This window comes from Phyllostomus discolor, chromosome 3 (assembly GCF_004126475.2).
Source record: "Phyllostomus discolor isolate MPI-MPIP mPhyDis1 chromosome 3, mPhyDis1.pri.v3, whole genome shotgun sequence".
Taxonomy (NCBI): Eukaryota; Metazoa; Chordata; class Mammalia; order Chiroptera; family Phyllostomidae; genus Phyllostomus; species Phyllostomus discolor.
Window position 1 is genome coordinate 213,984,962 of NC_040905.2, and position 14,552 is coordinate 213,999,513.

At 66.7% G+C, this 14,552-nt stretch overlaps 1 protein-coding gene across 1 annotated transcript in view; it reads right to left on the reverse strand.

Annotated features, from left to right (window-relative positions):
- Positions 1–306: 306 nt before the first annotated feature.
- ADAMTS13 (ADAM metallopeptidase with thrombospondin type 1 motif 13) overlaps positions 307–14,552 on the reverse strand; it is a 28,334-nt gene continuing 14,088 nt past the window's right edge. Inside the window, exons 16-28 of the mRNA XM_028529892.2 lie at positions 13,844–14,025; positions 13,413–13,548; positions 13,203–13,332; positions 11,567–11,750; positions 10,822–10,942; positions 7,769–7,898; positions 6,785–6,961; positions 4,850–5,054; positions 3,797–4,115; positions 3,153–3,299; positions 2,853–3,029; positions 1,395–1,579; positions 307–728 (exon numbers count right to left, since the gene is read on the reverse strand). Coding sequence (XP_028385693.1) covers positions 558–728; positions 1,395–1,579; positions 2,853–3,029; positions 3,153–3,299; positions 3,797–4,115; positions 4,850–5,054; positions 6,785–6,961; positions 7,769–7,898; positions 10,822–10,942; positions 11,567–11,750; positions 13,203–13,332; positions 13,413–13,548; positions 13,844–14,025 — 2,264 coding nt within the window. The 3' untranslated portion in view covers positions 307–557. The remainder of the gene's footprint in view (positions 729–1,394; positions 1,580–2,852; positions 3,030–3,152; positions 3,300–3,796; positions 4,116–4,849; positions 5,055–6,784; positions 6,962–7,768; positions 7,899–10,821; positions 10,943–11,566; positions 11,751–13,202; positions 13,333–13,412; positions 13,549–13,843; positions 14,026–14,552) is intronic.

Consider the following 14,552-nt stretch of genomic DNA (forward strand, 5'->3'; position numbering starts at 1 on the left):
GGGCGGGGTCTTGTCTGTTAATTAGCATACGGGGCGGGCCCTGCTCCTGGACAAAGAGGGCGGGGCTCGCAAGGCGGCGAGGATTAGCGCCCGGAGGGCTCGTCCTTGTTGGCACAGGGGGCTGGTTTTGCCGGCGCGGGTCTCCCGGTGGACAAATCCGCCCAATGGGATTAGCATAGGGGCGGGACTTCGCAGAGAATTAATCCCTACACCGGCATCAGCGCGCAATCGTGACTCCACACCCCACTGACCAGACGTGCTGAGCAGTGAGTGGGTCTTCAAGCCCGCTTTGGACTCGTTACGTGGGGAAAACGCCAGTCAGACCGCACGTTCTGTTTATTGATTCCCAAAGGGCTTTCCCGAGAGTCCCCCCTCCCACCCAGTAACGTTTTGCGCGTCGGAGGAGGGGGTAAAGGCGATAGGATTGGATGGAATTCAAACGGGGAAAGCACCCCGGAGCTGGCCAGGTGCTCGCAAATGCCTGGCTCCCTCCGCTCCCTTCCAGAACGGGAAGGAGGCCCCCCGCGGCCAGCTGAGGGGTGTGCTTGGAGAGGAAGCTAGGGCCGCTGCGCTCTAGACTGGAGTGTCCAGTACTGGCCGCGCAGGCGGGCCTGTGTCTCCAGGAAGTCCTGGCTAAACTCCATCTCAGCCTGGCTGCCCTCTGACTCCCAGTAGAGCGCTTGCTGCCCGCGGAACGTCGTCGTTTTCAGGCTGTGGATGTCCCGGATCTGGGAGGAAACAGGCAGCCCCGAAGGGCCAGCCGCCAATGAGAATTAGCTAGCGTTCATGAAGCCCTCGGTGGGCAAGGAATCCCACACTCCGGGTCCCATTTAGTCTCTCGCACCAGCCCTATCAGGAGGACACTGTTCTCCTCCCCAGGAAACTGAGGCTCAGCGAACTCGCACCACTTCCCCAAGGACACACCGCGGGGGTGCCAGAGCTGGGACTTGAGCCCGGGTCTGTCCGATTCCAGAAGCCAGGCTGCCTCCTCCGGAGAGAGGGTCTGATACTTTGCAGAGGACGGTTCTCCCAAAACACACGCAACCTCACAGGGGAGGGGCTGGCTCCCTCTTCTGGCCAACTTTTATCGGGCTCTAAAACTAGGTACCCTCCAGTCCTGGGCTGCGCCAGGGCTGTCTACGCCAGGGAAGGTCTTTTCTGTGTCCCTTTTGTGGGAAGTTTCCACAAAAGGGAACCGTAAACGTGCTGGTGAGTAAGTGGAGGAAGTGAATCTGTGGGGTTTTTTTTCTCCCATTCTTTCCCTGATTTTGAGGTTTTTGATCTCAAGTCAAAGGTTTTTCTAGCCCAGCACCCCCAGGGCCTGTCCCCAGGGACGGCTCTCCAGAATGAGCAAAGGTCGGCCCGTTCCTGCCGTCCTGTCATGGCAGCCTCACCAAGATGTAGCCGGCCCCAGACCCGGCAGTTCCAGCGCCCGCGTCGGTGGCCAGGGCGTGGATGGCGATGCGGGCCCACGGAGCCACGTCGATGAAGATGCGGCAGCCCCCCACAGGCCTCCTATCTGGACTCATCGGTGGGCTCACAATTTCACCCCAGGGTCCAAAGAGCTGCGTGTCGCATTCTGCATGGGGAGAGCAGGTGTATGGACTGGGGGTGGGCACTGGGGCCCCCGAAAGACCACTAACTACCGCCAGAGGCCGGGGCAGCCCACAGCCCGGGGGCAGCCAAGGCCAGGACACCCAAGCAGAAGCCTCCACTGACTCTCACCCCTGCCACCTCCCACCGTGGGACCCTGGGCAAAGGCTTTACACCCTCTGAGCTTCAGCTCCTTCCTCTTTCAAGTGAAGGCCACAGCAGCAGACACCGGGTAGGAGAGTTTGTAGGAGGACTCAGCCGAGTCACAGGTGCGAAAGAGCTTATCAACCCTGAGCCTGGCACAAGGACGGACTCCAACCCGCCGGAGCCCCTCCCACCTGCACCTCCTGGGCTGCCCCTGAGGCAGGCACCTGCGTGGGGGTGGCTGGGTGGTGAGGAGCCTCGAGACGGCAGGCAGGCGGCCCCAGACCACGTGGTACCCGTGCAGCATCAGACCTCCACGGAGGGAGAAGCCCCCTAGTGTCCCACTGCTCACATGAGGCCTGGGGGGGCACCCAGAAACCTCTGGAACTGCCTGGGGAAGCCATCTTCAGCTGGCTTGGGCTGTTGGGAGAGGGCGAGCAGGGGGTCCTCTACACAAGGTGTGCATGTGCACACATGTGCAAGCGTGCACACGCCCTGCTCTGCGTGGGGGACGAGACAAGAGGACTGTGTCCCTGGCTGGTGTGGCTCAGTGGATTGAGTGCCAGCCTGTGAACCAAAGGCTTGCTGGTCTGATTCCCAGCTGGGGCACACGCCTGGGTTGTGGGCCAGGTCCCCAGTAGGGGGCGTGCAGGAGACAACTGATTGATGTTTCTCTCTTTCTACCTCCCTTCCCCTCTCTCTAAAAATAAATAAATAAAATCTTTAATAACAAAAAAGAGGACCGTGCACGGAAACAGGGCTGGGGGACAGCATCTCACGGGAGGATCTGAAAGGGTCTTGAAGGACATGAGCACCCGGACCCGGGCGTGGGGCCTCGGTGGCCTGAGGGATGGGGGAGGGTGTGGCTGGAGTGCCCCCCCCCCCGCCCATCCTGCTGCAGGGCCCCAGAAGGCGAGGACACGTCACACATCCTGAGACCCCAGGCTGACAGCGCGTGCACACTGACCCTGGTTCCGGCGGGGCGGGGATGGGGGTGTCCAGGAAGGTCCCGCCTCCTCTTCCTCCTCCTGGGTCAGCCCCGCTCCCTGTCTGCCTCGCCCACGGCCCCAGCCCCGCTGGCCTCAGGCGGTGGGGGCTCCAGTGCCCCGCCGTACCTCCGTGCCCGGCTCTCGGGGCTGGCCAGCTGGAATAGCGCAGCACCACTCCGTCTCCCGACCGCGTGCGACGCTGCCTCACCACCAGGGTGTTGGCTCTGGAGCTGAACGTCCCGCCGGACAGCTTCCGGCACGTCCTCCTCCACGTGAGCCGGCCCCAGAGCAGCAGCATGTCCCCTAGGGAGTCGGGGTGCAGTGAGGGTCAGGCCCCCCCCATCCGGTCGGCAGCACCGTGGCGCTGGGGTCCCTGACCCTCCCGCTGATGCTGACGGGCCGGGGTTCCCGGGGCCCTGGACGTACCGGCGCTGCAGTTGAGGGAGCTCTCGAGGACCTGCAGGGTCACCACCTCTCCCAGCGGCCGCCCGATGGCCACCACACAGTCCACCTGCCCGGGGCCTCGCAGGTCGACAGTTCCCGTGGGCTCCAGGAGCTGCCGGCCACAGGGACCTGGGCAGAGAGCGGACGGCAGGCAGCAGACCACCGGGGTCGGGGTGGGTGGGGAGTGGGATCCAGGGCAGGACCGGGCTGGGGCTTCCCACACTGGGGAAGGGGCTGAGCTGGAAGCCTGCTCAGGTCAGAGGTGGGGGCCGCATGGGTGGGATGTCACCATCCGGGGTACAGAGCCGTTTCTGGGCGCCCCAGCAAGGGAGGCTGTGTGTAATGGGGTGCCTGGCTTGGGGTCACAGGCCGGGGTCTTACTCTGAAACCTCCGGTTACCTTCCCTGATGATCACAAAAGTGAGCTTGACCTTGGCCAGGGAGGAAAGGGGCCAGCCGTGGGCCTGGCCCCCCGACCCCACCCCTGCAGCCAAGCTGCTCACAGCCCAGCGACCCACACGCTGTGGCCACAGGACAGCCCCTGTCCCAGTGTCCCAGGTGCAGGTGCCCCTGATACTACCACCCCTGCAGCCGGCCAGCCACCTGGACAGGAAGGAAAGAACCTACTGGACTCCACAAGGCTTTCCTGGGGCCCCCGGAGGGACTCCCGGGTCCGGGCAGCTGGGGCGAGGAGGCGCGCCCAGGGCTGGGGCCACTCCGGGGGGGCAGCGGCAGGGCCGGCTGTGCTCTGTCCCGGAGCAGCGGCTTCCTCGCGGGGTGCCAGGCTGGGCGTCCCCTCCTCTGCGCAGGGCCCGGCCCAGCAGCCCCGCACCGCCGCTGGCGTGGGCAGGTGCCGGCAGAGGTCGGCTGGCACGGGCCCCTGGGCCCCGGGTCCCAGGCAGGTGACCCGCCGGTGCTGGATGCCATCCCCACAGGAGACGGAGCACTGCCAGGAAAAGGTGGAACAGTGGGCTGTCCCTTACTGCCCGTGACAAGGACAGGTGACCACGGGACACGCGTGGCCCGACACAATCTCCACACAGCACTGGAGGCAGGCACCTGCCCCCACTCCACAGACGAGGAGACTGAGGCTCAGAGAGGCCGCCTCGCGTGGGTCGCGCAGGGAGGGGGTGCGGGCATTCAGGGTCAGGTTCCCACCTGCCACGCTGGAGCCTCTGCCTCTCCAAACCCCCGAGCAGGGAGCCGGCGACACGGCCTCCTCCCCCATTGGTCACTCACTGCGGCCCATCTGCCCTGCCCTCCTGCCCTGCACCGCCCTCATCAGAGCCCTCACCTTGTCCGGCCTTCTGACCGAGGCAGGGGTGACCGTGGGCTCTGCCTGGTCCCTGCCCCAGGAGCGACCCTCTGAGGAGGACCCGGCCCTGTTTACCGCTGTTTTCCTGGCGCCTCACGGGGCACCGGGCTGGGGCGGCACCTGCTTGTCTGGCTGGAACCGGGCTGTGTGCCCTTCACCTCCCCATGCCTCCAGACCTCAGTGCCCCTAAGGCCCAGCCGCCTCCACATCTCCGGGTCCCGCCGTTTCCCGCCTCTAGGTGGCCCGACGGTCCCCTCCCCAACAAACCGGGCTCCCCATCTCCTTTCAGGGGGTCACACCGGCTCAAAGCCCCCCCCCCCGGGGCCCCGTGAGCGAGGACCCTCAGCCTCGGCGGCAGTGCCCACCTGCGTCCAGGTGCTCACGTGCCACTGGTGCGCGCAGTCGGCAACCACGCAGGGGATGCTGGCCCGCGGCCGCACCAGAGCCGCGCAGGCCGCCCCGTCCACCTCCACGTCGTGGCCTCGGTCCAGCTGCACGCAGGCCACGGAGCGCGTGGCGGTGCCGAGGCCACAGCTGGCTGAGCAGGGGCCGAGGGCCGTGACTTTCCACCTGCAGGAAAAGAAGACCCCAGAGAGCCTGACCCGAGCCCCCTGGGAGCGCGGATGCTCCTCCCACTGGGAGCCTGTATGCTCCTCCCCCTGGGAGCGCAGATGCTCCTCCCCCTGGGAGCCCGTATGCTCCTCCCCCTGGGAGCCTGTATGCTCCTCCCCCTGGGAGCGCAGATGCTCCTCCCCCTGGGAGCCCGTATGCTCCTCCCCCTGGGAGCCTGGATGCTCCGCCCCCTGGGAGCCTGGATGCTCCTCCCACTGGGAATCTGGATGCTCCTCCCCCTCGGAGCCTGTATGCTCCGCCCCCTCAGCCCCACGCACGTTTGGCGCCGATGGCTTTCCGCCGTGGGGGCCGTGTTCACAGCGCGGATGCGTGGCAGCCGCCCGGCCCCCACCCCCTCGATGCTGGTGGCACCCCCCGCCCCACTGGTGACAACCGATCGAAACGTCTGCAGACAGTGTCCCGCGTCCCCGGGAGCAGAGCCGCGCCTCCTGGGAAGACCACTGCCACCCACGGGACGGAGGCCAGGAACGGGAAGGAACGCGAGGCGGCCGCCCAGACCGCGGAGGGAGACTAGGCGGAACCCCGAGGCGCGGGCGCGGTGCGTGTGCCAGCGCAGGGCCCCACCGCCTGCCGGGTCACGCGAGCTGGGCCTGGGGGAAGGGACAGCGCTGAGCCAGGCGTCCCCGGAACGTTCCAGAACATCGAGGGGCCAGATGGAGCCGGAGTGGCTACAGCGGCCTCCAAGGGGCAGCCAGACTTCACGCGTGTGAAATCCCCACAAGCCCCAGGCCGCCTCCACACGCAACGGGGAAAAAAAAGGGCAGCGGGCCAGGGGACGCCCGTACCAGCAGCGAACGGACAGATGCTGGGGGGTGGGGGGTCGGGGGGCGAGCGGGTCCTATTGCCGCCTGCTTGAGACAACTCCACCTGGGGAGGGGGGTCAGGGAGGCGGAGCCGGCGGAACGTTCCAGAAAGCCCCTGCATGGGCCCGCGCGCGCAGAACCCAGGGGCTCACAGCAGAGCCACCAGGGAGGGGCCAACGAACGCTGCTGGTCGCGATTTGGAAAAAAGGAGTTTGCTCCCGACTTTGCGACGCGCCCCAAATGAACAGCAGGCAGGTTCGGGGGTGAACACTCAGACTCGGTCTTATCTGTCGGCCGCGCTTCTCCAAAAACAAGAACCCGGGCAGGGGCACTGGGCGCTGGGGTGACAGCCGTGAGACCTGTGGCGGCGCACCCAGGTGTGTTAGCGTCTTTGCCGGGCGTTCGCGGACGAGACAGAAAAGCGCCCCACTGTTAAAAAACGCAGAACCACCGCGAGGAAAACCCGGAAGAACTGTGAACAAGGCGGCGAGCGTCCCCTCTCTCCGCGGGGCCCCAGCCTGGTCCCTGCGCCCCACGGGCTTCGCGCCATCCTGTCCCGTGTAGGGGGCGTGGCTCATGCTGGGGCCCCGCTGGGCCCGCCCACAGGCCCCGCCCACTGCTGCCTCCTTCCAGCACCGCGCGCCCCCGCCCCCCGCCGTGGGACCCAGGCACAGCCTGTGCTTTGCTGGGTGGCATCCACTCCCCCCCCCCCCCCCCCGCACTCAGCACAGCCTGCCAGGTGGTCTCGTGTCCTCAGAGCGGTCTCCCGTGCCATGGGCTGTCCTTCCGTCTCCGTGGCACCGGCTTGGCGTCTGCACACACCGGGAGCTCAGGCCACCGGCCAGCCGTCCCAGGGCTGCTGACCTGGGCGGGCAGGGCTCCGGGTGGCAGGCCTCCTGCCGCTCGGGCTGAGGCAGCCCCTGGCACTGGGTGTCCGGCAGGATCTCCTCGTCCTCCCCGTGGGCCCGGGCGCAGTACAGGATCCTCCGCACGAGCCCCCCGCCACAGCTCACGCTGCAGGCCGCCAGCTTGTACCGCCACCTGCGGCGACCAGGGGGTCAGGGCAGGGCCCGGGGAAGCCAGGGCGCCCCCATGTCCCCACACCAGGAAGGGCCCAGAGGGGCTCTCTCTCAGGGGGCCACCCTTGCATCGCCCCCGAGGGGCTTTGCAGGGACAGAACGTGCACAGAAGAACCCCCCGCACAGAAGGGGAAGATGGGGGCAGGAAATGGACGTGCCCAAAGGGCAGTGGGGGCGGGTGGGGCACCCCGGGGTCCCGCTGAGACGTCTGTTTCCGCTGGGAAGCCCCTTGCCACGCTGCACCAGGTGCCTCCCATCTGCGTTACCGGTCGGCCATTTCCCTGTGCCCCAGCGTCTGCCGCAGGGGCCGGGGCGCCTGTCTGACCGGTTCACGGCTGTCACCCCCCGCCTCGGACGGCACCAGCATTAGGGGGTGCTCAGCGAAGAGCAGGTGATGACAGAATGAACCCCCAACCATGAGCACCCCTAGCATCCCGCATCTGGTGCCTGTGAAGCCCCCCAGGACCGCCTGACCACCTGTCTCCTTCGGAAGATGCCCACCTGCCGGGGCAGGGCTCGGGGCTGCAGTCCCCGAGGGGGCCGGGCGCCCGAGGTCCAGCCTCACACAGCGCCAAGCCAGAGGTACCCGCCCCCCCCCCACACCCTGCAGGTCGCAGGTCACCGGGCACGGCCCCAAGACTCAGGCCTCCCACCTGCCGGGAGGAAAGGCCGGCGCTCCACCAGAGGCTGCACCCCAGGATAAGACACCCTCAGGCCCGGGGGACCCAGGCTGCTGCCACCCACACCGTCGGCAGGCATCCCCACTCACCGCGCCGGGCACGGGGCAGCCCGGCAGACCTCCCACCGGCTCCCCGGCTCGCTCGCCGGGCCACACAGCTGCTCCGGGACAGGGGTCCTGAGGGCCGAGTCCACGCACACAAAGCGCAGCTCCATCCGGCCTGCGGGGAGAGAGGTGGGTCAGGCGGGAGCACCGGTGCCCTGAAGAGCTCCCTCGGGCAGCGTGAGTCCTGCCTCTGCCTCTGACCGGCCGGGCGGCCTCGGACAAAGGACCGGACCTCACTGAGCCTCGGGGATGTTCACACGCTCGTGCCTCACGGGCAGGGCTGTGCACAGAGATGTGTGAAGGGGAGGAACGAAGGGCCCGGGAGACACGCAGCAGGTGCTGAGCCCGTGGGGCCGCTGCTGTTTGGGGAGAGGCGCTGAAGGCATGCAGGGCTGCTTCCAGTCAGGATCGTGGCACAGGCAGACACGCTCGCCTCTCAGCCAAACCACGTCAACATCACAACAGAAACAGCCCCGGCTGGTGTGGCTCTGTGGACTGAGCGCCAGCCGTGGACCAAAGGGTCACCTGTTCGACTCCCAGTCAGGGCACAGGGCTGGGTGCCCTGTATGGGGCACGCTAGAGGCAACCACACACTGATGTTTCTCTCCCTTTCTTTCTCCTCCCCTTCCCCTCTGCCTAAAAGTATAAACAAATGAATGTTAAAAAAATTACAACTAAAATATAGAACCACCATCACTCGGAGTGGTCAAATACCAAGTTAAATGGAAGTCTGATACTAAGGAGTTAGAGAAACCACATCCATCCAGATGGGTAGGAGGGGCACAGATGCAAAATGGGTTGGTCCCTCACCCACGTGTGGTGGATAGACATTCAGGACAGACGTCTCAGGAACCAGGAGTCCCAGCCCCACACCAGGCCCCCCCAGCCCTGGGTTCCAGGGCCAGGAAGAGAAGTCCCCACAACTTCTGGCAGCAAAAACCAGCGGGGATTGAGTTGGTGGAGGAGGCTGCTGGAGCCCCAAGCAGTTCCTCTTCAAGAACCCACACACGGACTCGCCTACTCAGACTCACTCCCTCTGAGCTCCAGCACCGGGAGGAAGGCACCAGGGGCATGTGGGGGGAGACTGAGGTGTCTGGCATGGAAGCAAGCAGAGGCCACTGTCCCTTTCCTGGGCCCTCCCCACACGGAGCTGGCAGATGAGTGCCTTGGGGGAGTCTCCAACAACCTAGCTAACACTGTGCGACTCACCTTGGAGACCCCCAGAGACTCAACCCCACTCAACATCAGGCCCACCCAAGCTGCTTTTCCGTATGAATGGATGGTCCTGGCTCCTGATGCACGACTTCCTAAATCCTCGCAAATGAGCACAGCTGGCCTCAGTGAGCCCCGGGCCCAGCGTGGCAGCAGCCAGACTACACTCACAGCTTGGCTTCGCCTGGGAATCTCCAAGCCCAGCACAAGGAGCAGGGACCTCAGATTGTTTTATAGCTCAGGCAGGGGGCCCCAGGAAAAGCATAGGTGGGGGCTGACCTTGGCCTGTGCCCCCCAGGAAACCCCAGGGCCAGCACACCCAGTGGACAGCTACAGACCACATCGGAGCACCACCACCCTGCCCCTGCACAGCTGATCCTCCCCGGAGGGCGGAGGTTGGTGGTCAGTGGTCACAGCCAGTCCTTGCAGCTGACTGGCCTGGGTCAATCCCTCCCACTGACCTGCCAACAGCAACCAAGGCTCAACTGCAGGAGGAGGGTGTACTCAGCCCACATGGAGGGTGCACCTCGAGGACCCAGCTTGGGTGACAGGGAGGCTGTGCCACTGGACCCCACAGGACACCCACTGCATCAGACAACACTACCAAGACACGGAGTCACAGCAGCTCTACCTAATACACAGAGACAAACACAGGGAGGCTGCCCAAACAAGGAGACAAAGAAACATGGCCCAGATGAAAGAACAGACCAAATCTCCAGAAAGAGAACTAAACAAATTGGAGATAAGCAACCTATCAGATGCAGAGTTCAAAACACTGGTGATCAGGATGCTCCAGGAACTCAGTGAGGACCTCAGCAGCATGAAAAAGACCCGGTCAGAAATGAAAGACGCACTAACTGAAATACAGAACAGTTTACAGGGAAACATCAGTGGACAGTGAAGCCAAGAATCAAATCAATGATCTGGAGCATAAGGAACAAAAAACAACCACCCAGAAGAACAAGAAGAAGAAAAAAGAATCCAGAAACATGAGGAGAGTGTCAGCAGCCTCCGGGACAAGTTCAATCATTCCAACATTCGCCTCATAGGGGTATCAGAAGGAGAAGAGAGAAAGAGCAAGAAACTGGAAATCTATCTGAAAAAATGATGAAAGAAAATTCCCCTCATTTGGTGAAGGAAACAGACATGCAAGTCCAGGAAGCACAGAGAGTCCCAAACAAGGTGGATGCGAAGAGGGGAGACATAAAGTCCAGCACAGGACATGGAGCGGCCACAGAAGGTGCACGTGGGACCCACGGACACGAACGAGGGCGGGGCGATGGCCTGAAGGAGTGGGGGTGCTGGGGGGAGGGGGGGGGGGAACATCAGGACACCCGCGGTAGGATGAACAATAGAATACACTCGAAGAGAGGAACTGCTATGCCAACACCTCTGACCGCGTTTCTCATGAACAGGGTTTTAGGAGCTTCCTCGAAGGAGATCCGGTCCCGATGCTGAACACGGCGAGGTTTTCCCCGCAAGCGGTTCGGCCCGAAGGAGCGCGGCCGCCCCTCGGATCGCTGTGCTCGTCTGGCCTGGCCCCCAAACCCGGGCGCGGTTTGGGGCCCGTCTCTTGCAGCGTTTCCGGACCCGAAGACACGGGTGCGCTCCGGGTGCCAGGGCCGCCCGGCGTCCCGATCTCCTCGGGTCTGTGCGCCAGTCGCCCAACGCCTCCCGCGGCCGCCTGAGCTCGGCCCCTCCCCCCTCGTGCGCTGAGTCACGCCCCCGTGCGGTCGGTCGGCACTGTCCGGAAGCCCCCGACACGCTTCGCAGGACGAGCGCGACGCAGGCAGGCGAGAGCGGGCGGGCGGGCGGGCGGGCCTCACCTCTCCCGCAGGACACGGAGCAGGGCCCCGCCAGCGGCGTCCATGTGTGTGCAGCCTGAGCCCCCGGCCCGGCAGCGCCTGGTGGGGATGCAGCCTCCTGCCCCGGAGGCTGGGGGTCCCGCTGCAGGGGGCAACAAGTCGTGGGTCTAGGTGTCCCTGCTCCGGGCCCCTCCACCCCCACCCCTCCCTATCTCTTCGGGAGAGACAACTCCACCAGCCCCCTGGGGCCCGCCTCTCCTCACCGATCCTCTCCAGGGAGACTGGCTCCACCCCACCCCACCCCCCACCGTGGGTGCCCTCCCCGCAGGCCCCCCCTCTGCCCCTGCAGCAGCACTGCGTGGTCCCTGGGCGGGGCTGTAAGCGGGAGCTCAGGAGCTGGACTGGTCCACGCACGTGGCCAGCAGCCCCAGCAGCCTCCGGGGGCCAGGGCTGGCTGGGCCTTTGTCTGAAAGCACCAGCACCCGACCCGGAGCCCCCGGGGGACCAGGCAGGAGCCCGGCAGCGCTCTGCTACGTGGCTGGGGCCCAGCGGCATTTCACAGAGTGGGGGCCTCAAAGCCTGGCCTGCCAGCAGGAGGGCACTTCCCCGGGGGTCCTAAGCTCAAATTTGTCCTTGGACGTGGGGCCTGGCAGACAGCAGCCCTGCAGAAGGGTCATCTGCTCTGGCCAGGGCCCAGGGCTCCCCATTCTCTTGGGCGGGTCAAGGACTCGGGTGCCCCAGCCACCCCCTTGCCCAGGACACTCACGTGGCCCCGGCCCGGAGGACGTGACACCCCGGCACAGGGCTCAGGGGCAGCTGACTTCTTGTCCGGGGAGCAGGGCCCAGCAGTCGCCGCTGCCTCCAGGCCCCCTGCCCCCTGCCCACGCGTCTCGTTCTGCACGGCCGGGTCCGCTCCACCGGCGGGCGAGCCCGCGCCTGACACCGCCCCCCTGCAGGCGGAGGACAGCCGTCAGACCCTGCCTCTGCCGTCAGGCCCTCAGCGCGGCCCGGCCGCAGGGGTGGGGGAGCCTGCTGCCCGCATCCAAAACCCGGAGAGGGGCCCCACGAAGGAGCAAGCCCAGGGCCTGTCCCTGCAGCTCGGTGGTCAGGCAGCTCCCCCGACGCCCAGCAGATGCTCAGAAGCAGGCGCCAGATGCCAACGGCCCAGCCAGCGCCCCGCCCAGAACTCGTTCCGTATGCATGCCCGCCCTGGGAGCCACAGGCTGCCTGGGCCGCTGTGTCGGGGGGATTCCGGGCAGGGCCAGCACTCAGCGGGGAGGGGAGAGGGGAGAGGAGCCCAGAGCCCCGTGGGGGCCGCCAGTGGCCGAGGCCAACCCCTGCCCAGGGCACAGGTAACAGAACTGGGGGCCCGAGAGGGAGGGCCCTTGTCCTGGCCCCCCACCCAACCAGCAGCAAATCAGAACAGCGAGCCACTGTCAGCTCGGACCCAGAGGGGCCGAGAGGCCCCACAGAAGTGACGGCGGGGACGATGAAGTGGTGTCGGCTGTGTTAACTCGTGGCTCCCCTTGGTCCTTGCAGCCTCTCCCTGAGAGGGACTCGGACGCACAGAGACAGAAGGGACCGGTCCAGGGTGTCCTGGACGACAGGCAGCTCTGACGCCGGCACTCCAGCACTCCGTACTCTGGGCGCACACTGCCTGTCACCGGGCGGGGTGGTGGCGCCTGGCTGGAGGCCTCAGGAAAGGGGCCCCGTGTCAGGGGCGGGGCTCCGTGCAGGCCCCAGCCCCACCAGGGAGAGCCCACCGCCCACCCCACTCTGTGCCCGCCTGGGGGCGCAGCGCTGGGGGCTGCCGGTTCCCACCACCGCTGGCTTCCGGGCCAGCGCCTGCATGGCCGAAGTGGTCTCCCGCTGCCCAGCTGCGGGAGGCAGGGACGGAACATTGGCCCCCAACCGGGTCCCCAGGCTGCTCAGGGACCAGGGCAGGAGGCAGGCACACCCGTCCGGCTGACTCACTTCCCTGGTCTGGGCGGGGCCCCCTGTCCCTTCAGGTACCTGGACACAACGTAAGGATGGCCCGCCCAGCCCTCAGCTCCCTGGCGTCCCCTAGCTGCAGCCGAGTCTGAGGAGGCCTGTAAACCAGGGCAGGCGGGCGGCTGCCCCAGCCCCGCGCACAGTAGGGCAGCCTCGTCCTGAACGCTCCGCCCCTGCCAAGCGCGCCTGCGCAGGGCGGCGGTGGCCAGGCGCATTCCGTCGTGACCCCGATTTCCCCCTCCCAGCAGGGTGGTCTCCTCCACTACGGTGACCCCTGAGCTCGGAGAGGGCGTGTGCGCTCGCGGAAAGGCACATCAGGTGTGGGTCGCTGCCATCCATGTCCCCTGTGTCTCGGCGTCCTCACCGGTAAGGCGGGGGACACGGATGGAGCCGATGCACGCAGCACTCACCTCGGAGGGCAGGGCCCGGGGCTGCAGGGCTCCGGCCAGGCCGCCGGCCGCAGGCTCCCTCCGCACAGGGCGGCCTCCACCCACTGGCCCCCGGCCTGGTCCCGGCAGCCGTAGGTCACCCATCGCTGCCCTGGGGAGGGAGAGGGAGGCTAGGCCGCCTCCACACAGGGGGCACACCAGGCTGCGGGCGCGCCCCGCGCCGGGCCTCACCTGCCCCGCAGCTCACCGAGCAGGACCCCCGCACGGCGGCCCACGCCCAGGCCGGCTGCAGCTTAGGCCGGAAGTAGGTGAAGGACACGTCCGGGCGGCTGAGGTCGCCGTACTGGTCGCCGTAGCGCCGGTAAACCTGCGCGGATGGACACAGGCTCGGGGCGGGGCCGGCGGCTGCTGGGCGGATGGCGCCCCGCCCACCCCCCCAGCCTGGGACCTTTCACTCCTCCACTCCCACGTGCTTCTGCTCGGGGAGCCACCGCTGAGGTGACCACATGTACCAGGTTCCGGGGACAGCACAGCGAACTGGACACCGTCCCAGCCCCCGGCAGCTCCCGGCGGATGGGGACAGACAGCCTTAAAGCGCCGGCTAGGTGCAGGCGGCACCCTGGTCCGCGGGCGAGTGGACGGGTGCACGCGCCGCCGGTCACCTGGATCTCCACGTGCTCCCGCGTGGGCCCTCGGATGCGGATCTCCTCCAGGCGGGGCAGCCGGTCCTCCGAGAGGGTCACCTTGTACTCGACGGGGCTGTCCTCCAGGGGCGAGGGGAGCGTGGTGCTAGGAGACATGCTTGAGTTCCCGGCCACGACGTAGCGCCCTCGGACCCTCACCGCTGGGGGGGGGGGGGGGGGGGGGATGAGGCCGTCAGCATGGGAGGGGGGCGCCCACCCTTTCCGGAGGAGGTCCCAGTTTAAGGAGTGGGCCAGCCCCCACAGCCACACCGCCCTGTCCTCGCTGGTGCCCCACCCCCGGGAGCGGGCAGGGCAGTCCTGGTGTCGAGGCCGGGTGGTCTGCGGGCCCACCCTGCAAGATGCAGCCAGCGCCTGGCAGAAGGCTCCCTCACAGCAGCGACTCTGCCCCCTCCCAGGGCTGGGGGGGCACCGCGGGCCTGCCCCCCCCAAGCATGCTCACACTGTCTCCACCAGCAGGTGCTGGGCCTCAAGCGCCCCAGACTGGCGCCCCCACCCGTGACTCAAAGGTCAGGTGCGGGCGTCCCCTGGAGACAAAGCCCCTCGGCCGCACGGATGGGTCAAGGAGACGGCCTGGCCCAGAGACAGGGCTGGCCCGTGTCCTCGGCAGCCGCGAGGAGCGTCTCTGTTTAGGGAGGGGTCTGGCCCCACTGAAAGACCAGGCACGTGA